This window comes from Sciurus vulgaris (genome assembly GCF_902686455.1).
Source record: "Sciurus vulgaris genome assembly, chromosome: 13".
Classification (NCBI taxonomy): domain Eukaryota; kingdom Metazoa; phylum Chordata; class Mammalia; order Rodentia; family Sciuridae; genus Sciurus; species Sciurus vulgaris.
This window is the reverse complement of record NC_136474.1, coordinates 41,772,370-41,794,310: the sequence shown is the minus strand read 5'-3', so window position 1 is coordinate 41,794,310 and position 21,941 is coordinate 41,772,370. Positions and strand designations below refer to the sequence as shown.

General features: G+C 37.7%; 1 protein-coding gene across 8 annotated transcripts in view; it reads right to left on the bottom strand.

The window, feature by feature from the left end:
• L3MBTL4 (L3MBTL histone methyl-lysine binding protein 4) overlaps nucleotides 1-21,941 on the bottom strand; it is a 490,814-nt gene that overhangs the window by 110,444 nt on the left and 358,429 nt on the right. For all 8 annotated transcript variants that reach the window (XM_079109233.1, XM_079109226.1, XM_079109227.1 and 5 more), the window contains one exon: nucleotides 6,625-6,798. In XM_079109233.1, coding sequence (XP_078965359.1) covers nucleotides 6,625-6,798 — 174 coding nt within the window. The remainder of the gene's footprint in view (nucleotides 1-6,624; nucleotides 6,799-21,941) is intronic.

The window sequence follows — 21,941 nt, the reverse complement described above, 5'->3', positions numbered from 1 at the left end:
CATGTCAGTTAATTTATAAAGTTTTAGCAGAACTATAAGTTTGTTTAGGAAATATGAGACAATAGCAAAGGTGCTGGAGACTCCCCAGCAGGTGGAACCCAATTAGGGCTAGGTCTTTCAGTAGCATGGGTTCCAGGCTTCTGAGCTGGTTGCTGAGTGAGTGCTGATGCAGGGAGTAAATCAACATGGCCTCTGTCAAATCCATAGGACAAAGGCCATCCTGCCTGAGTTCCGATCCTTGCCCTAATACTTGCAAGCCTCGGTAACTTTCCTATTACTAAGAAAAGGTAAGAATGGGGTTTTGCCTGTTTTATTCACTGCTGTATCACTAGAGTTTGGAGTAGGACCTTTCCATTCAATAGCTAAAAGTCGAGTAAATGAATATCTCTAATTTCAGAAATGCTCAGAGTTATTCAGTTCTCCAAGTGCCAAAGTCAATTCTGTTCTGACATGGTCTTAATGTCGGGGTGGGCAGTGGTCTGGAACAGCAAGCAGAGCTGTGACCTGGGAGTCACAGAACCGAGTTGCCACCAACACTGTTCATGAAGGAACTTGACTCTTTGCCTTTGGTCTCATTTCCACGTTGAAGAAGTTGGACTGAACTCTTCAGTCCTTTGCCATTGTAAGACTCTTATGTTGGCACACCTGCCCAGAGGCTCCTTGAAGTCCCGCTGGAGGTAAAGGTGGGAGAGCCCTTCTCTGAATGGTCATGGGCTTTCCTGTCCAGCCACAAGGCCCTCTAATCATAGAAGGATTTGGGGGTGTCTTGGTGTTTTCATCACTACGTATTTGATCGAAGGGTTTAATCTGCTTATGAAACCAACTATTAACTCAGACTAAATAAATAAAGGTCTAAATTCCTATGTTCGGTACTAAGATGCATGTTATACACAGAACTGGCCTAATTTCCATATTTTGAAATCAACAACTTTAGGGGGTCAAATTCAATAATTTGGGAGTCTAGAGAATGCAGTTCAGTGTGAGACTGCTTGCCTAGCATGTATGAGGCCCTGGGTTTCAACCCTCAGCATAGCTAAATAAATAAATAGTTTTATAAGAATAATAAAAAAATCTGGAACTATTATTTTGATTCTCTATATATACATATATATGCATATATATATGTACCTATATTCAAAATCATATAAGCCTTGCATTCATGTCCATTTTACAGATGAAGCAACTGAGACTCTATGAGGAAAATGAATGCCTATAATTAAATCAAATAACATAAGACACATATTAAGAACCTACAATGTCTAAAAACAAAAAACTATAAAGAAAGTGATTCCTCCCTTTGGCAGCCTACAATCCTTTTGAGAAAAGAAGGTACACACACAAAGCCAAGTGATGAAGTGATACATGAAGACACACACACACAAATAAGCCATCAGTGTGCAGCACAGACAGGGAGGACAGAGGAGAGCTGAGGGCAGGGTGGGGCTCCCTCTTCCTTGATTCCGCATCCCGGGGCCAACCATTGTTTTGACACATCGTGGCTGGTTGTTCAAAATCTAGTTGGTTTGCTGAGTTCCTAATAAGTGTCAGGCTTTATATTATAGGTTAGAAACACATAGACATGTAAAATATAATCTCTATCCTCAAGAAGCTTAGATAGGTGGGAACAGCTTAGAAACTGTCCAGACAGAGATGAGCCTTGGGGAAGGGAGAAGCTGCAGGCAGGGTAAATGACGTATTCAGGATGGGAACAAAAGTTTAAGTGCCAGAAAGAAACAACACTTCAGACGTTGACAGATAGGGACACTGGGCAGACTTGCATGCCAGGAGCAGAGAATATATGTGGGAAGAAGTGAGAGAAAAGTCTGATGGATTAAAGAAAACCCATTTACTTACTTGGAAGGTTAATAAGTGGAAGAGCCACCTAACTCTGTCATAACTCTGAGAATGGCTCTCACCGAAGGTATTTATGCTGCTGATAATTTGAATAGTGGAAATAAACTAGTTAGCTCACGGCAGTGCAATTTATTATCAGAATCATTAAAGGATGATTCCACTACATGGCATTCCTTCTGATTACCATAATTTCCTCCAGCCATTTCTATTACCAACATAGGCCTTCATGAAGTGCATAAAATTTACAATACATCAGGCATTGGGGAAAACTAGTGAGCTTTCCTAGGCATTTTCTTAGGTTTTCTTAATAGTACTGACTGAGAATGACAGATATTTTAGCCAACAGTGGTGCTATGAATTTGAAAACTATATTGAACACTGCTTTGAGGAGGCAAAAGAGGTTATTAAAGAACACTTAGGTGGGTGTGAAAAGCCTGGAAAAAAATGTCCTTCTCAGGTCTGAGGAAAGAGCTAATGGATAATAAAGGGGGCAGTTACATTCCAGGGTAATTTTCTTGATGATGAAAATGTTTTAATGACTATAATGTTATTCTCATTGCAGATAGAAGGTGAAAAATTTTATATTACATATGGAATAAATAAGAATAAACACTTTGGGGAAAACATGGTAACATTCTTCCCCTTCAGTAGTTCTATTTTCAAAAAATGAGAAATACATGTGTTATAAGATGACCCTGAGAATTCTACACAGAATTAAAAAGTAGCCTAAATAGAAATCCAGTCAGGTCTTTTCAAAGCCTTTAAACCATGCTTCTGTTAGGCTGGTATAGTTGAAATTCGTGTAGGGTTTAGAGTCTGGTAATTCTGCATTCAAATCCCAACTTTCTCCTGGCTATCTATGTGACCTTGGACATTTTGCCTAACCTCTCTGAATGTTCAGGTGCCTTCACTTTAAGATTATAATGAGAAAACTTGCCACACATAGGCTGTCATAAGGGTGAAATAAAATTAACAAGAGGATCTATATAAATTGTTTAGCTCAATGGAAGTATATGATATTATTAGTCAGCATTTATTACCATTGAAATGTCTGTATGAATTGTATGGAAATTGTATTGCATTGTTTATTGTATGGAATACGCTGGATTTAATCAGGAAACCAATGTTTGGGTTTCAAATCCGCAACATATGGGTCCTTGTTTCCTCCCCTATAAATGGCACTGCTATGAGGTCGAAAACACCTGTTTTGCCTAAATCACAAGATTATGGGAAACTCCAAAGAAAATGTGCAAACTATAAACTGTCACACACATGACATATGTTTTCCCCTGTGGAGTTCAGGCCCAAAGGAAGAAACTTAGGTGGAATGCCATTTGCCTCCATTTAATGCACATGAATATACTACTATTCACTTTAGAAACACAAAGAAAAATAAATAAATATACAAATACATATATATATATATATTCAAAAATTATGACCCATTGTGACTCCTGAAAATTAACATACCACAAATATCTGATTATTTTGAAGGCAAATCTTCTAACATCTAGTAGTAAATAATCTACTCAAATTTAAAGCATGACTCTCTACTTAAAATGTGAATGCAAGTAGACTATTTCCACTAGTAAATCATGCAGTGGAACCCAGAAGTGTGTTAACAATAGGCTTCTGCAAATATTAAAATGAGAGCAAATAGACCTTTTAAAAATAATCACAAAACTGTGATGCAGTAAGGAAAAGACAAAATTCTCTAAATGGCCAGGCGATGCCTAATTGGTTGTGGAAGAATGTTTAAAAAGATAGTTATATTTTGCACTTGAATTATAAGAATTCTGGAGATTCTAACTTGACAAGTATTGCTTATACAAGAGATTACTGAAGGCTGTCCAGAGCCTGGGGAAGGACGAATGTGTAATGCTAATTGTTACCAACGTAAACCCCTCCCTCGTCCCATGAAAGAAGCCAGGTAAAAATGACCTTGCCTCAACATGCAGGTGAGAAGGGATGGGATTTAAATGGGATTTATTTTTTTATTTATTTTTTATTGTAAACAAATGGGATACATGTTGTTTCTCTATTTGTACATGGAATCAAGGCATACCATTTGTGTAATCATAAATTTACATAGGGTAATGTTGTTTGATTCATTCTGTTATTTTTTTCCCTTCCCCCCCACCCCTCCCACCCCTCTTTTCCCTCTATACAGTCCTTCCTTCCTCCATTCTTACCACCCTCCTTATCCCTAACCCTAAACCTAACCCTAACCCTAACACTAACCCCTCCCACCCCCCATTATATGTCCTCATTCGCTTATCAGCGAGATCACTCGTCCTTTAGTTTTTTGAGATTGGCTTATCTCACTTAGCATGATATTCTCCAATTTCATCCATTTGCCTGCAAATGCCATAATTCTATCATTCTTCATGGCAGAGTAGTATTCCATTGTATATATATACCACAGTTTCTTTATCCTAAATGGGATTTAAATGTTCTCCTTCCTCTCTATTTGATATCTTGTGATTTCAAGAGAACGATTTGGGATGGAGGAATGGTAGTTTCAGAGAAGTCCTAGGAGGAAAACTGTGAGGAAGGCTGAAACAGATCTTATCTGCACATGGTCAGTCTATGTAACATCCCTGTTGATTCCCTTGATTTCTTTCTTCCTCTGGAATTCAAGGGCATGAACACAATGTCATGGAGATGGGGTAGAAAGAGGGCTTGGGCTGAGATTGTTAATACTATGTATCTAAACATTATCAAGACAGCTGGTCAGAAAAAAAGTGGACAACCACTGTAGTTCAGGGATTGCATTGGTCTTGAGATTTGAAAGCCAAAGGATTCAGGATGTGAGCTGTGCCTGCCGCCCGGCTTCAGCTGCTCACAGTGTTCCTTTTGTGCATGAAACAGTATTGGATTAGATGGGAGGGGCTTTGAGTTTTTGGCTCAGTTGTTAGCTGACATTCTCCACTTTCTTTTTACCTGTAGTAATTATATGTACCTAATATATTTCAGTGCAGAGCCTCCTCAAAAATGGTAAGGCACATAAACTATATATTGAAAGGGGGCAATTTCTAAGATGAGTAAGATGGGAAAAAAAGATTTTGCCAGAAAGAACTTAGCTAACCTCTGAGACAACATGACAGTGTAATTTTTTTTTTTTTAACAGCAGTTCAAAGATCTGCTTAGTCTCTTTTTTTTGACATTTTTTTTTTTTGACATTGAGTATGAACATCTAAAATATTTATAAGAGAGACTGACTGGGTTTTTATGTGGAAAAAAATGCAACAGAATACAGCAAAAAGAACGAAGGCAGGTAGTAGTACTGGTCTCTACGACTTTGGAATAAGTAACCTCAATGGAGAGGAGAGGAGAGGAGGGGAGAGGAGGGGAGGAGAGGGGAGGAGAGGGGACAGGAGGGGAGGGGAGGAGAGGGGAAAGGAAGGTGGGGGGGGGAGGGGAGGAAAGAAAGGAAGGAAGGGAAGGACGGAGGGAGGGATGGAGGAGAGGAGGGAACATTTCTCCCCCAGCTGGGAAATAGAAAGGAAGTACATGCTCTCAACTTCTTAAGTTGTAAACAGTGTGGGTGTGAACAGGCAGTAAAGAACAACTAGACCCTGTGAAGTTTCAACAAGAGGAGTGGGTGTGTACCAAATAATAAAATGCAAGTTACAGATACAAAAATAGAGAGGAATGTGTATCCATAGGAAATAGACCATGCAACAGAGAGGAGGCTAAGCTGCAGTTGGGTGCAGAGCCAGCAAAACCAAACAAGCTATTTAATAAAAATGAAATGTCACCTGAGTGTTCTAAAACAACATTTGCATGGAAAAAAAAATCACAGTCAAGAATGTAAAATCCATGTGAAAAGTGTATCCTACCAGTCAAATTCTCTCAACCAAGAGGTAACTTGGCTTCTTGGGAATGGAGGGGCTCCGCTCCTACTAGGTTCCAATACAAAGGGCAGAAAATTTTTCCAAGGGAAACTCCACACCTATGTGCTGAAAAGAAAAACTGGCTCTAGCCTTAGGAGAAGGAGCAGCCCCTTCAAAGCTCATAAGTGGGGTCTTGATCCTAGAGACCTTGAACATGACTGCCTTCTGCCTGTGGGAAACGCACACTTCTTACTAGTCTATCTGGCCTTTCTTAGATCCAGCTATTTAGTTAATGTTTGATTTACTGTGTTTCTCAGCACAGAGAATGGAGTGCTTTCAACACAAGATGTTATTTAGACTGTTTGCTCATTTAGGTTAAAAAAAATCAAATGAGGTTATATTTGTAATACCTTGGCAAATAAATATATGTAAATAGAAAATGAAAACTGATACTTAAAAGCATAAGTTTATATTTAGGATCAAAAGGATGTTGTGATTCAGAGGAAGAAGTCATATCAGGTAAATCTGGATTAGATATGACAAAGACAAGTGACAGGTATGAGAGGCAGTCCTGACATGACTCAGCAGATACAAACCACCCTGTGCCAAAAGAAAGAACAAGAATAAAGATGTTTTCATGATATGGGTGAATCTTTCAGAACTGTACAGAGAATACATACTTTATATAGTTTGTATACAATTTGTATACACAGAAAGAGGTAAGTAGAAATATTTGAGGATGCAGCATTAGAAAATATTATGTTAAATGAAGATCAAGGATTAGGTCAATTCTATGATCTAGGGAATATATTAATACCCTCAAATAAGAATAATTATTTTGAATAGTTATAAGGAACTATTACTAGTAGCAAATTTGTTCTTTTACTATTTATTGGGTTTACTTTCTGGTACACATTTTTGAAAATTTTCTTACCTGGGTTGACTGTTCACTGTTTCATGTTTTCCATTGAAGTTCAAACTATAGAGATTTTTCGATTTTGAATGTGAAGAGTCTGCTTCCAAATGTGCCTGTGTTTGTTCTCTCAGACGATCATGAAGCGTTGCCTCCTTTTTCAAGTTCATGTCCGAATAAGGGCAGCCAAAAGCACTGGTTTGTATAAAAATGAAAGCACAGTTGTCAGTTTATAGTGATAAATCAGCGATCCATTGTCATTGGAACAGACTCACACTTAATATTTAAAAACTGAATAGAGACATCTTTTCTCACTAAGCACACTCAAAAGCAGTTTCTTTCATGTTGCTTTTAGAGAAAATCTCACTTTCTAGACCACAGACACTGGTCAGTAAATATTAAAGGTAGATTCATCAGCACATATGGCATTTACATTTTTGGAAATGGAAAAATCTAAGAATAGCATACAGATGTGCTTTGAATGGAGCTGTGGAAATGTCATATGACACATTGCTCAGTTTGTATTCTCTAGTATTTATGCCCTGGCTTGACTACCTCCATCACCAAATGCTGTGCATAACTAAAAACATTTACTAGTGTCAGAGAGTATCATACTTCCATTTCTTTATATTCATGTATCTAGAAACACTGTCTCTGTGTTTCTGCTTAGACCTCCCATAATTTTCTGCAGGGTTTTGTGTTAGAATGTGCAGGGACCTCGTAGGTGAACTAGGAGAGTCCCACCAGGTTGCTGAACTTTTTTGTTCCTCTAAATGTCAAGGCTGAATCCTGGATGCTGTTGGAGCCTAGCAACAGGTCACAGGCAGAAGGATCTGCCAAGGCAAATGATCTGGTTCCTTCCAAAGGCTGAGAAGCTGTCTCCATTACAACTACATGCCCCTGTTCCTGTCTCCAGGAAGGTGTCAAATTTTTGGGGCTGCTAAGAAAGAGCAGCCATTGCCAGGGAAAGTGCAGACATGACAAGTCACCTGGACACTCCTCTGGGGAAGGCGCTTCCTGCTCTTGCTTTAGAGTTGCTACCCAGTGAAGTGGGAAAAGCAAATCTAACTGAGAAAAGCTGCCATGACCATAAGAAATCACAAGACAGACAGACACACACAACCAATACGTGTAGCTGCTATCACCACCACCACATCCTTGCCCACTGCATCTAGAGGAGCACTTGGCCAAACGTAGCAACATCAAGGGAGTTGATGTTTTGGGAATTGGCTTCCTAGTCACTGTAAAGTTGTTGATACACAGTACACAATAAATTCTTTATGAATACATTAAAGTTTTCTCTTGTTATTTTAAGGTCATGATAAAATCAGGGACAAAAGTAAATGTTCCTCTATTTTAAGGTAGAATGAGGTTTCCAAAGAGCAATCAAACCTCAGAAGGACTTCAGTGCCACATATATCTGGAATGGACCTCTGGAATTGGGGTGGGTGGTTATGATGCTATCATCCTGCCCAACATGACAGGGTGGCTGCACTGGCATCATGACTGATGAGCAGACTTTGATACAGACAGGAAAGTCCCCTTTCACGCTTGTTCTGTAAATGATAATAATTGGTATTGACCCACTAATTTATTCATCTATTTGGTTATTGTTTAAATAATCTGCTAACTGAACACTTTCTGTATGCCAGGCACTTTAGAGAATATATAGTGAAGAAGATACACACACACACACACACACACACACACACACACATATACATGTATGTGTACATATATACATACACATACACATATATACCAATAAATAGAATTTATAATAAAAACAGCGCTACTTTTACTGAGTATCTAGTATAGAATCATCTCAATTTAAGACTTTACATCTATCATTTCTAATTACTTATAGCTAATTACTTAAGGACAATATTAACACATTTATTTTAAGGTAAGAAAACAGGTTCATATAGTATAACCAGATTTCCCAAAGCCTTTTAGCACTTTCTTGGGAAGCCTTGAAGTAGATGCCTTAATTATAGACACCAGTTCAGGGGGCAGAGGTGGGAGAAGAATTTGAACATCAACAAAAGGAACACGAAGGAAATCATGGCATAATTCTTGTACAAAAAGAACCAGATCCCTGTATTCAAAGTCTAACGCAGCACTGTGTGTGCCATGGTTTAATGGCTGAGGACAAATGTCAGCACATGCAAGATTCCTGAAATAAAGTGCTGCTTCCAGTGCAACAGGGCAGGGGCAGCTGTTTAAGCTGCACCCTATGAGATTTAAGGGAGAGTTCAGAAAGCATTTTCTGCAGAGAAAAATTGAAAATCATTATACTAACTTAAGTGACTGAGAAATGTTTCTTTTTTCTAAAGTACAGCTGTGTTTTCATTAAGATACTATTACTCAGAAGGTTTGCTGTCCATCTAACACATACTCCCAATTTGAGATTTTTAAGCGATCATTATGGTAATGCATTTTCTTTTTCTTAATTTCACATCATCATCCCAACTCCTGCTGCACAGTATTTAATAAAAAATCCCAAAGGTTTTTGAATGTCCAGCACCTGGAGACTCTCGTTCAGTGGTGGCTTGTGTTGAGATTTTGTTCCCTGCCATCTTCATTCATAGACCAGTCCCTCCAGCCATGTGATCATCAGCTTATATGCTAACCATATTCTAGATCCTCTTTGTCTCTCTGGCAATTATGAATGCAAAACCAAACAGAAGCCCTAAAACCTCACTGGAAGGGAAGAGTTCCTGATTCTATGAGGTAAGGCATGTGAGGACAAGGCTCCAGGTTATACAGAGCAGAGCAAGTGTGAAGTTCAAAAGAATATATTAAATGACAAAAATCACTTTGCAGGAGAGGCTGGTGATGAATTTTGGAGAAGACAATGAGAGACGAAAGAAAGTACAAAAGAAGCGGGGATGAGGGGCTTTCAGATGCAATTGTCTGCAGGATTTTGAGGCTTGGAACATGGATCTGAGACTCTGCTGTGAGTAAGTTTCTATATTGCCAGCCTGTGCTCATTTGTGTTCTTTGTAGACAGACAGTTATGTCAAAGAGATGGAATCCTAGAGTTAGCCTGCCTCTTGCAAACTCAAGCATTTACTCAAGCATATGTGCATGTATGTATGCATTTCAGAACACATATGATTCTGTATGAATCTATTTACACAGGGAAAGAAAGGATTGAAGTAGAGGTTTTAAATATAATAAAACCATTTTAAACTTATTTAAAAATGTTTTTAATTTGTTCTAATTAGTTATTACATGACAGCAGAATGCATTTCAACTTACTGTACACAAATGGAGCACAACCTCTCCTTTCTCTTGCTGTACATGATGCTATCACACCATTCGTGCAATCATACATGTATTTAGGGTAACAGCATCCCTCTCATTCCACCAATCTTTCCACCCCGACACCCCCTACCCTCTCTTCACTCGCCTTTGTACAATCCAAAGTTCCTCCATTCTTCCCTACCTGCCCCCATTATGGATCAGCATCCACATATGAGAGAAAACTTTTGGTCTTTGGATTTTTCTGGGATTGGCTTATTTTGTTTAGTATGATATTTTCCAACTCCAATCATTTACTTGCAAATGCCATAATTTTATTCTTCTTTAAGGCTGTGTAATATTCCATTGTGTATATATACTACAGTTTCTTTATCCATTCATCTGTTGAAGGGCATCTAAGTTGGTTCAATAGTTTAGCTATTGTAAATTGAGTTTCTATCACTATAGCAGTTCAATTGATGTGGCTGCATCACTGCAGTATGTTGATTTTAAGTCCTTTGGGTGGGATAGCTGGGTCAAATTGTGGTTCCATTCCAGGTTTTCTAAGGAATCTTAGAGTGGTTGCATCAATTTGCAGTCCCACCAGCAATGTATGAGTGTACCTTTCCCCCCACATCCTCGCCAACACTTACTGTTGCTTGTATTCTTGATAATTGCCATTCTGACTGGAAAAAATGAAATCTTAGATTGGTTTTGATTTGCAATTCTCTAATTACTAGAGATGTTGAACATTTTTTTCATATATTTGTTTATCAATTGTATATCTTCTTCTCTGAAGTGTCTGTTCAGTTCCTTAGCCCATTTATTGATCAGATTATTTATTTGGCGTTAAGTTTTTTGAATTCTTTATATATTCTGGAGATTAGTGCTCTGATATGTGTGTGGTAAAGATTTGCTCCAACTCTGTAGGCTCTCTCTTCATGTTAATGATTGTTTCCTTTGCTAAGAAGAAGCTTTTCAGTTTGAATCCATCCCATTTACTGATTCTTAATTTTATTTCTTGCACTTTAGGAGTCTTATTAAGGAAGTCAGGTCCTAAGCCAATGTGATGAACATTTGGGCCTACTTTTTCTTCTATTAAGTGCAGGGTCTCTCTTCTAATTCCTAGGTTCTTGATCCACTTTGAGCTGATTTTTGTGCAAGGTGAGAGATAGAGGTTTAATTTCATTTTGCTACATATGGATTTCCAGTTTTCCCAGCACCATTTGTTGAAGAGTCTATCTTTTCTCCAATATGTTTTTGGCACCTTTGTCTAGTATTAGAAAACTATATTTATGTGGGTTTGTCTCTGTGTCCTCTATTCTGTACCACCGGTCTACAAATCTGTTCTGGTGCCAATACCATGCTGTTTTTGTTACTATAACTGTAGTACAGTTTGAGATCTGGTATTGTGATGCCTCCTGCTTCACTCTTCTTGCTAAGGATTGCTTTGGCTTTTCTGAGTCTTATTTTTCTAAATGAATTTCATGATTGCCTTTTCTATTTCTATGAAGAATGACATTGGGATTTTAATAGGAATTGCATTAAATCTGTATAGTGCTTTTGGTAGTAAGGACATTTTGACAATATTAATTCTGTCTATTCAAGAACATGGGAGAGCTTTCCATCTTCTAAGGTCTTCTACTTTTGAAGTTTTGGATTTAGTCAAATATTGGGGAAATATGTCTCTGAAAGACATACTCTTCTTTACAAAATTTCTGACATAAATTGGAATTCATGACTTGAAACCCCATTAATCAAGGCAAATGTCAGTTTCTGATTGACAGGAAAATACTATATTCAAATTTCAGATCATTACAGATGGATATAAGGAAGGTAAACACTTCAGGCTGGAGGGGAGTGCTGTATGGCAGAGTCTCTGCTGAAGGCCTGGCTCTTCTCCTTCTGAATTCATGGATGACTGTAATTCACAGAAGGAAGAGACAACAGAGTCTATTAGATTGACCAATATGAAACTGTAGTTTTTAAACAGTTGAATATCAGGAGTTTCATATGGATCAACCAAACACTACCAGAAATGTCAGCCCTAACCTCATCAACAGTCAAGTAGATGAACAAAGGGTATACATGAAATAAGAAAAAAGATGCTAGACAGTTACAGATAAACTTTCAAAAGAGTTTTTTTATATATATCCTACTAGTCTTCTTACCTCATGTTAGAAGGAAATAAAACACCATTAATGATTTACAATGTTAATATCACAAAAATGATTATTAATAACAATAATAAAACAGTAATAGTGTTTTTAGAATGTTTAAGTGTAATTTCCAATATCTGATAATAAATGGAAAAGTGAGCTATTCCCAAGTGTTCTGGGTTTCAATGAGGTCGGGATGTGGAAGACAGCCACATCCGGCAGCAGATGCTGAAATCCCTGTCCTGGGTGCCAGGTCCAGGACCCTGAGCCTCCAGATCCACCTTCCTCACAGCAGGGCTATTTGATTCTGGGGTTAGTGGAGTTTGCCATATTCCCAGGACCCATCCTGATCTGAAGCCTGAACTAAGCCCAGCCCTCTGTCCTCAGGGCATAGGTAGTAGTAGCAGCAACAGCAGTAGCAGCAGAAGCAGCAGCAGTTCTGACACCCCGAACACTGCATGGGCCTTGTTCAGTGTCCCTACCAGTCTTGTGGGCTCTGGGTCTTACATCTGCCTTGATCCTTGCTCCTAAATGCCTTCTTTGCTCTTATGACTAGAATTCAAGTGACATTCCGGTGTAGAATCTTAAGGTCCTATTTTTTCTTGTCACCTCCTTCCCATTACCCAAGTTCCTCCCTTCCAATTCCACCTAGGAAGCACAGATCCACTTTGCAATGTGGATACTGCCTAGCCAGTTTTCTAAGTGCTTCTCACTGAGAATCACTCCCTATTTTGTGCTTCTTCCACTAATTAGAATCCCAATCTTTGTCTTGGGCTTTTCCCATCTGGCCCCAATTCCCACATGCTAGACACTGATAACAGACTGCCAAACCCCTTGGACACCAGGTTATGCTCATCCAACTACATTTTCCTCTTGTATCAGCAATGTTTCATTTCCTCCTACCTAAGCAGCAAATTTGATTACTGTTTCTCTATCTGCTCTGCTGAAAATAATGGGCCATGGTCTGTCAAATCCTACAGACAAGGAGTATGGACCATAAAATTACAACTATATTGTCACAACTTACCTACTGGTAGCCTCCCAAAGCAAGTGCAGCTACTGCCTCAGGGTGGCCATGAGGGGCTGGTGCACCAGAGTCCTCGGCCACTCCCCTCCTGCCTTGAGCAACCTCTAGGCCTAAGTCCCTTCTCATTCTTGAATGTTGATTCTCACTTTCTTTCTGTGATGTAGTATTAAAAAGGTGGGGAGCATTATAAATGTAAGCAAAATGGCAAAGATAGAGCAGCCTCTTGAGTGCTGTATTTCAAAACAAATAAAACTCCAGAAGTCAGCAGTATTTGAGTAAGTGTCAAGTTGTTGACAACATGTCTTCTGATCCTGAAACAGGAAGCAGCCTGAAATAGCCAAGTAGCTCCCATGAGGCACTCAGGTGCAGGAATATGACCTCATACAGCTCAGGAATTAGAGCTGCAGTTAGACTTTGAAGACTTCTGCTCTAAATGAAACTAACCATGTTCATGAGGCCTCCTGTGTTGTACATTTAAGTCTCATTTACTTTATCAGACAATTATATTTTTTCTTCTAGGAGGTAGATAAGACAACACTGAAGTCATGTCCTAGCTGGGAGGTTAGATTCTAAAAGTCACTGTGAGGGAGTGGGTAGGAGGCATCTTGATTTGGAGGGTTTGGTGAAAGAGAAGATGTGAGAGAGTTTGTCTCCCAGACCCAAAGGAGAGCAAGGAAGTACTGAATAGAGGTCTCGGCTAGATCAAAAGGGAAGGAAGGCCCTGAGACAAAGGAGCTAAGTGATGGAAATGGGAAGAAAACAGAGACACATGCTATCTGCATTGCCATCTCCCTGAGCTTTGATGGTACAAGTGTCAAGCTGCAGCAGCAGGTGCCTCCTGAGGATACTGGCAAAGTGCAACCTTCACACCTACTACTTAAGAAAAGCAACAACCTGCCCCCAGCCTACTCCCCTGGAAGAGCTGATTCAGCTTGTGTTCACTTCATAAAAATAACCTACCTCTTTGCAGAATCTTACTATCTTTAATATGGGTTGTCTAACTTTACCCAAGGGAAAAGATTTTAATGTAAAGATTTTAATGGACAGCTTTATTCTTAAAAAAATAACTGACTTCTTGACTAAATGGCACAAAACAGGTAAATACTAAAAGTAGATGACCGAACTTGTATTATAGCTAGAATACCTTTCCTAAAAACTTTTAAAAGCTAACATATGACTTACGTTGTTGTTAATTTTACTTCTTCAAGGATTAAGAGCAAGTACAAATGATAAATGTTGGAATGTACACCGGGAAGGGAGGACCATCACAGATTTTTAGTACCTACTGGAAATGTAACACAATTTAATATATTATTCTTAAACACAGATAGACAAACCCAAACTGGTGTATATAAGAACATTTTCAGGTCTCAGAATCAAATTTTTTGGTAGTGGGGATTAACCCAGGGGTGTTTAACCACTGAGTCACATCTGCAGCACCCCGCTCCCCGTTTTTATTTTTGAGACTGGGTCTCTCTTGCTAAGTTGCTTAGGACTTTACTAAATTGCTGAGGCTGGTCTCAAACTTGCAATCCTCCTGCTTCAGCCTCTGAAGTCTCTGGGAGTACTGGTGTGTGCCATCGTGCCAGGCACAGGATCGATTCTCTCCAAATTCCTATAGCTTTAAAAAGAGAGTTCCCAAGATATTTGTCTCTGAGTTCAATTAACTTTCATCTACAAAATAGTGAATGCCTTCACTCATCGTTTTAAGTATTAGAAAATTAACTGCACATAGAATAAGAAAAAAGTATTAATATTTTTTAAACACTTCATTGGTAAAGTTAAAAGAAATCTACATATGTACGAAACTCATTTAAAGAGCTGGAAAAGTTGGATGAAAAACACTTGGTTGTTAAAATATCCTCAAGTATGTCAGCCTGTAACATCCTAGATCCTACAAACTCCCCAAAATGGCTAAGTAGGAAACTGGAAGATAATTACTACTTAAATTAAGCATAATAATTGATTTGTGTGTGTGTGTGTGTGTGTGTGTGTGTGTGTGTGTGTGTGTGTGTGTGGTGCTGTGGTGCTGGGGATTGAACCCAGGGTCTTGTGCATGTGAGGCAGGCACTCTACCAACTGAACTATATCCCCAGCCCATAATAATTAATTTAATATAGTGGGAAAAGCATGGACTAAGAATTAGAGAAAATTTCATTAAAGTACTAGCTCTAAAACCATAGGCAAGTTATTCAACTTTTCTGCTTTTTATTTCCTCATCTACAAAATGGTGATAACATCTTCCTCACATAGGTAGAAGGAATAAAGAAAGGCATGTCTATTCCATCTTTCTAGAAGTATAAATCCTGAAATATCCTTCTAATGTAAAGAAGCTTTTGTGAAGACACCTCCTGGACCAATAACCTCTCTGTACCTCTTTTTACAGGAAGAACTTACTGTAATCAACTAAAGCACCCAGTGAACCCTAAAGTAGCAAAAGAGGCTTTCAAGACAGGTCAAACTAAGTTTCAATCCTGCTGCTACCCCAGCACAAACCTTTCATAGCTCACAGTTTTCTCTCATGTAACACGGAAATTATATTCTGCTCACGGTGTCAATGTAAGTACTATACCTTAGGTAGAGGGCTTAGTATAGATAGTTGGCATATATGCATTCAATAAATGCAATTTCTTTCCTATTCTAACTTATCCTTTGACAATTTATATTACTATTAGCTATAGGAATTCAATTTTCATGATGCAGCTACATTTCAGAAAGAAAGAGCCATTATTTCTTTCCCTCCTTCCACTAGACATAAATGCATACTCCTAGACTCAAGTTGAAATTCTTTCACATGGCATTCAAAGGCCCACTCCATCTGACCCAGGTCATCTTCCAAGTAATCTCCATGTTATCCCCTCCATAAGGAAAAAAAAAAAAAAAGTACCAGTAACAGCATAATCACTGCTCTCCAGGTTTGAAACGTAATTTTCAACTTTTATGAATACTTGTCTTATTATACTACTGTTTGCATATATCCACCTCCTCTGGTAAGTCTCTTAAATCAGACACCATAAATGTGTCAGTGTAAATTTAGTAAAACTCAGTTACCTCACACTTTAGCACTTGGATTAAATACTACTCTTACACTATGGTACAGCCAATTTATCTATTTATTGATGGGACTAAATTGACAGAAATCAGAATTTGAAGCCTAACAATAAAAAAGAAAACAAGACTTCCAACGTCTCAAATATCAAATGGCACAGAACTTGCTTTCAATCTCTTATCTTGCTCCCTTCATCAATTTCTCCAAACTCAGTTCATACTGGGTTTGCCATCTATTTAGCCATTTAGCTATCGTAGATGACTCCTTCTTCCTGGGAGCTACCTCTGTCCTTACAAAAAAATTAGTTGAGCCTTTCTCACTTTTCTGGGATCTCCATGCATTATTGAATGAAACAACAAAGGTCCAACTGCAGAGCTGGAGAACCAGCTGCATCTTCCTGGAGAAGATGTAGCTCTATCACAGTTTGGCCCCCTGAGCTCCTGATGCAGTTTTGGAGAGACTCATAAAGTTGAAACTGATAAAGATTAGAGTATATGCCAAGAATATGAACCTACAGCTGATGTTGATAGAAATAGATGAACATTAAATACAATTTCCATTTATTACTGTTTCATGAGAGCTTAGAGCACAGTTATTTCATTAATGTCTGTTCTAGTACCAAAAAGTTAAATCCAAGATGTGACATTTAATTGGTATACTTTCAAAAAGGTACTTTAACTGAGCTTGTACAACAATATTTTCTGAATTTTAGTTGTAGGTTATATATTCTGTAAACTAAAGAAAAGAAATACCTCTAGGGAGTAAGTACAAGTTTGTGTGTGTGTGTGTGTGTGTGTGTATGTGTGTGTGTGTGTACTACCTTTCCTCTAAAGTATTTCATGTATGGTTGGTTACTAAAAACTTCCAAGATGTAAACTGGTCTCAAGGAATGTGATACAATACTACTAGTAACACTAAGTGCTTTGGAAACTTTATGCCAAAATCAGCTTAATGTACTAACTAGGTAATTTGTATGATTTATGCATGGAAATGATCTGATTAATGGAATTGCAGTTTAAACATTTCTACTAGAGCACTATCCACACAGTTGATATTGAGCAGGAAATTAAACAAATGAAGTGATTAACATGCTACATTATTAACTTGATCAAAACAATTATAGTGATAGGTTTGTGTTTCTATTATTACAAAGAACATTTTTGTTATTATATATAAGTTGTTTTCATTCTTTTAGTGATATTATTTTGGTTAAGTGGTGTGAACATGTCAAGGAAATATTTTATAGCTTAATTTGTCAAATATATTTTAATTGGAATATTCTAGTTTGACACATTTAATTTCTGAAAAGATATTTAAGCTATGTTTTCCCCCCTTTTAAAAAATATAAACAGGCATTTTTTTAAAACAAAATGTTACTTAGAAAAGAAAACATTTTTTCTCGGTCAGTAACCCAAAGGACACCTGGAAAATAATTCAACTCAAAAATGCTTCAAGTACAATTTTTTAAAGTATCTATAAAATAAGTGTATATAATTTGGCAATTAATGATAATGAACTAATTCCATCTTCATCTTTCAGAAGGCTTTAATTTCAATATATTAAACTTCAATGAAATTATTATATATTATTTGGAAATGAAGATATATACATATATGGTTATATATAGTTATATATAGGCATAAGCATCTCACCCTGTATGTTAAATGCTAATATTAACCCAATCTCAGTCAACAGGAACTCAAATTGTTTTTGATGTTCTTTCTCAAGGTGATAAATTCTGTTATATGGACAAATCTACACAATAAGATTAAGAGTGGAGGCTGTGTGATGGAAAAAAGAAAATGAAAACAAGGCCATCCTTCAACTGCCCAAGCTAAGTCTTCCAAACTCTCCTAAATCCAAGAGGAGTTGCAGAGTCCCACTGCCACCCACCAAAGCAGTGTGTCATGGAGTCCTGTTGCATACTGCAAAAGCAAACACTGTGGGTCTCCACTTAAGAGGTGACCCACCTGTTAGGATGACTGTTATCAAAAAATAAAAGATAATAAGTGTTGGAGATGGAGAAATTGGAACTCCAAAATGGAACCCCACTGGTGATAATGTAAAATGGTGCCTCTGCTTTTAAAAACAGTATAGAAGTTCCTAAACCAAATTAAAAACTGCATATGATCCAGCAATTCACTCTGGGTATTTATCCAAAAGAACTGCAATCAGGACCTCAAGGAGATATGTGCACTCCCATGTTCAGCATTATTCACAACAGTCAAGAGGCAGAAATGACTGAAATGTCCACTGATGAATGAACAAAGAAAATGGGTATCCATGGCATAGGATTCAGCATTTAAAAGAAGAAAATCCTGCCATGTGTGACAACATGAATGGATTTGAGGACATTACACTAAGTGAAATAAGCCAGTTACTAAAGAATAAACACTCTCAATACCACTCTCCTTCTATGAGGCATCTAAGGTAGTCAAAGTCAAACATACAGAATTAGGAGCAGAATGGAGGTTTCCAGGAGCTGTCGGTTGGCAGAAGGAGAGAATTGCTGTTCAGTGGGATAAAGTTTTGCTAGATAATTAAGTTCTAGAAATCTGCATACAATATTGTGCCTATAATGAACAATATTATTAAGTATTATACACTTAAAATTTCACTGAGGGTCAATCTCATGTTATATGTCCTTAGCAAAATTTATAAAAAAGTGTTGACTTTTCATCATTCCACTATCTATAAATTAAAAGCTCACCTCAATGTGTAAAATATAAATAGACAGACTCCATATTAAATATATTGATTTCCAATTAAGTTTCCTCTAAATTAGTTAACATGCCAAAGGCAAACATGTTCTGTATTTTACAGTGCATAAAGCAATGTTGTCCTTATTAGAAATAAGAACTGACATTAGGAATCCTTCACATGAAAACTTGAAGGGAGATGGTTAGAAATAGCTGCTTTAAAGAAAACTAAATAACCCTGAGATATTAAAGATCGGAGGCGTCAATATAATTGGTAATAAGTGTAAATATCTACTTTCAAGAAAATATGATCAATACTACTTTTTCTACCATAAAGCATTCTAAAACATTATTCAAATATATTTTAATTATTTGTTATTGACAACATATATTTTATAGAAGACTATCAGTCTAAAATGCACACATGAATGTTTTTATTTGTATTGAATTTAGGTAGTAAAATTATTTTATAAATTAAAGAATGATGCCATCCAAAATGCTACTCAATTAGTCCAACATCAGTAATACTGAGAGGGGGTTGTACATTCATAGTTTATTATGCCCTATACCCTGATTTAGGCTCTCATTCTAAATCAACTCATCTACCCCCACAATATTCTTATGAAATAGAAATTATTATTATCTGTTATTTGACAGTTAAAGAAACCAAGTCATGGAGAGCTTAAGTCATTCAAGGTTACCTGGCTATTTTATGCAGATAGGATTGAAAGCTGGGAGGTTTTAAACTATTATGCCAAACTGCATTTGGGGCTAGATTTTTCTCTGACTATATTAAAGAAAATAAAAATGATAAAACACCTGGCACAGTGCTCTGCACATACTAGGTGCTTTACCAAATAGGCATTGATAATAACATTTGTATAACATTATTGATATTGTTGATTGTATTGGAGAAGAACAAGTAAGCAAATTAGAGTACACTCAGGGAATTTTAGCTGTTTAGTGTTTGTTAAATTTCATTCTCAAATGCAAAGTTGCCATAAGAATAGAACATGTGGTTCAGAGGGCATTCTCTAGAAACAAAGGCACAGTCTCTGCATGGAATGAAATGTAATATGGAGAACTGGCCATCTGGATACTTTTTATTGGGATGAGCCTGTAATTTATAAACTGTGAGAAAGAAGAAAGAAAAGAGAAAGCTTTGAATTTCTGCCAGAAAAAAAGATTTTAAAGCTTCATCTGGGCCTGTTTTAAGTGAGAATTTAAATATTTCATATCTGGATATGCACACTAAGGTTGCATGTACCCAGCCAAATACAAAATTTTACCTAACAGGCTTTACAAGTACCCAAATAGCATACTATTTTAGTTGAAGCCAGCATTAGGAGGCAGAAACCTCTGCCATTTTATTCCATCCACCAATCTTTGCAAAATGACACTACCAGCACAGCACTAGACTTGGCATATGGTAACTCACAGTATGTCAAAGACCCTACGACTCAAGGCTGTGTGACCTGGGAAGTTCTAAAACAAATGAATTCAAAATTTACAAGGTGAATGTAGTGTATTGTGGTTCATTATTATTATGTATAGCATATTACACATATAATGATGATATGATCATAACAACATATCATACTCTAATTAAACATTTATCATGGAATTATAAGTGTACACTATATGGATTATTTCACTAAATAAATAAAATCCAGGAAAGGAAGGTTTTCATAAAATTACTTTTGCTGTTGCTGCTGGTATGGATTCTTAATTTGGTGCAGAGGATGGAGCAGGCGCTTGTCCTTCAAATAGGATTGGCCTTAACTGGTTCCAAGGGAGAGAGAAAGGCAATATTGAGAGATGCACTTGAAGGGGTAGAAGGGCAGGGTGGGAAGGACATGCTCATAGGAGGGGAGCGAGAGGATGAATGTCTGGCTCAAAGTTGAATTGTTCAGTTGATTCTGAATTAAGAAAGTGTCCCGACATATGTCTAGAAAGTCTTTCTCCCAGTATGGGGAGGATGTTGCTCCCCCTGAGCAGCAGCCTTGAATAGGGCAGAGCAGGACCTAGATGGCTGGCAGAAGAGTCTGGGCAAGAATGCAGAAATAGAGGGAAAAGTTGATTCTGATACAGTCTAGAAAAACAGATAATAACAGAGAAACTTCTAAATTTGGGGGTTTTAGTTAAAGAAGACAATAAAATATAAACAAAGGCACAAGTTTGGTAATGATGGGTAAGGTGAAGATGCTGACTTGGGCTAAGAGAATATGCTTTGTTTCTAACATATTAAATGGCCAGCACAGATCGTATAATTCTGGACTTACCCTGTAGGTGTGCAGAGGTAGGGACGTCAGGCTCAAAGATGTTTGGGGTACTGTAAGTAGACTCCCATAGTGAGGCAGAGGATGGGTGCACTCTCTGTGTTTCAACCCACAAATAGAGTGGCTGCTCCTTGTATTTCATGCACCTATGTAATGTCACCTGGAAATCTCCACAGATTCCAAGGTGAAATCATCACTTTACCTTGTCTAGTCTACCCAGATGACAAATTCTTTTGAATAAAGGGATTAACCACTGAGCTTCCCCAATCATCTCAGACATGGTCCGGAACAGCTTACTCCCACTGCCTGCTTCACCCACAGCACCCTCCTGGGATGTTGTCCTCTTCTGTTCAAAGCAGGCAGACTCTCAGCCCTTGCTGTGCTAGATTTTAACAGAGGTGTTATACATGATCTCCAACTGCACTCCAGGTTGGAGATCTTTAATAAGATGCACAGACATATGCTTTACTGCTAGAAGGTACTTCAGCAAGAAAGATTCCATGATGCGGTCAGGGGAAGACTCCAGGTGGTGGTGGGGGGATGGGGAGTGGGACTGATGTTTGACACTGAAGTAGAAAAAGACAAAAAAAAGTTTTATGCTTTATTTTGTAAATTACCATCTTTTTAAAAACTTGACTGTACAGAAATAGTTGTAATAGAAATGTATGTTTGGTTGGCAAATCTGTCTAGATAAGCTGACATTTTAAGTTTTCTAGATGTGTTAGCTTTGTCATCTAAGAAAACTGGAACTAGGTGCAATTTGCAGTAGTATAGATTACTTGGGTCCATAAATTGTTCACAGTGTGATTTGATGGAGTTGGATTTCACAGCTAGAGTCACTGAGTGGGAGTCCATCACAGAAGATAATAAGTAACTGAA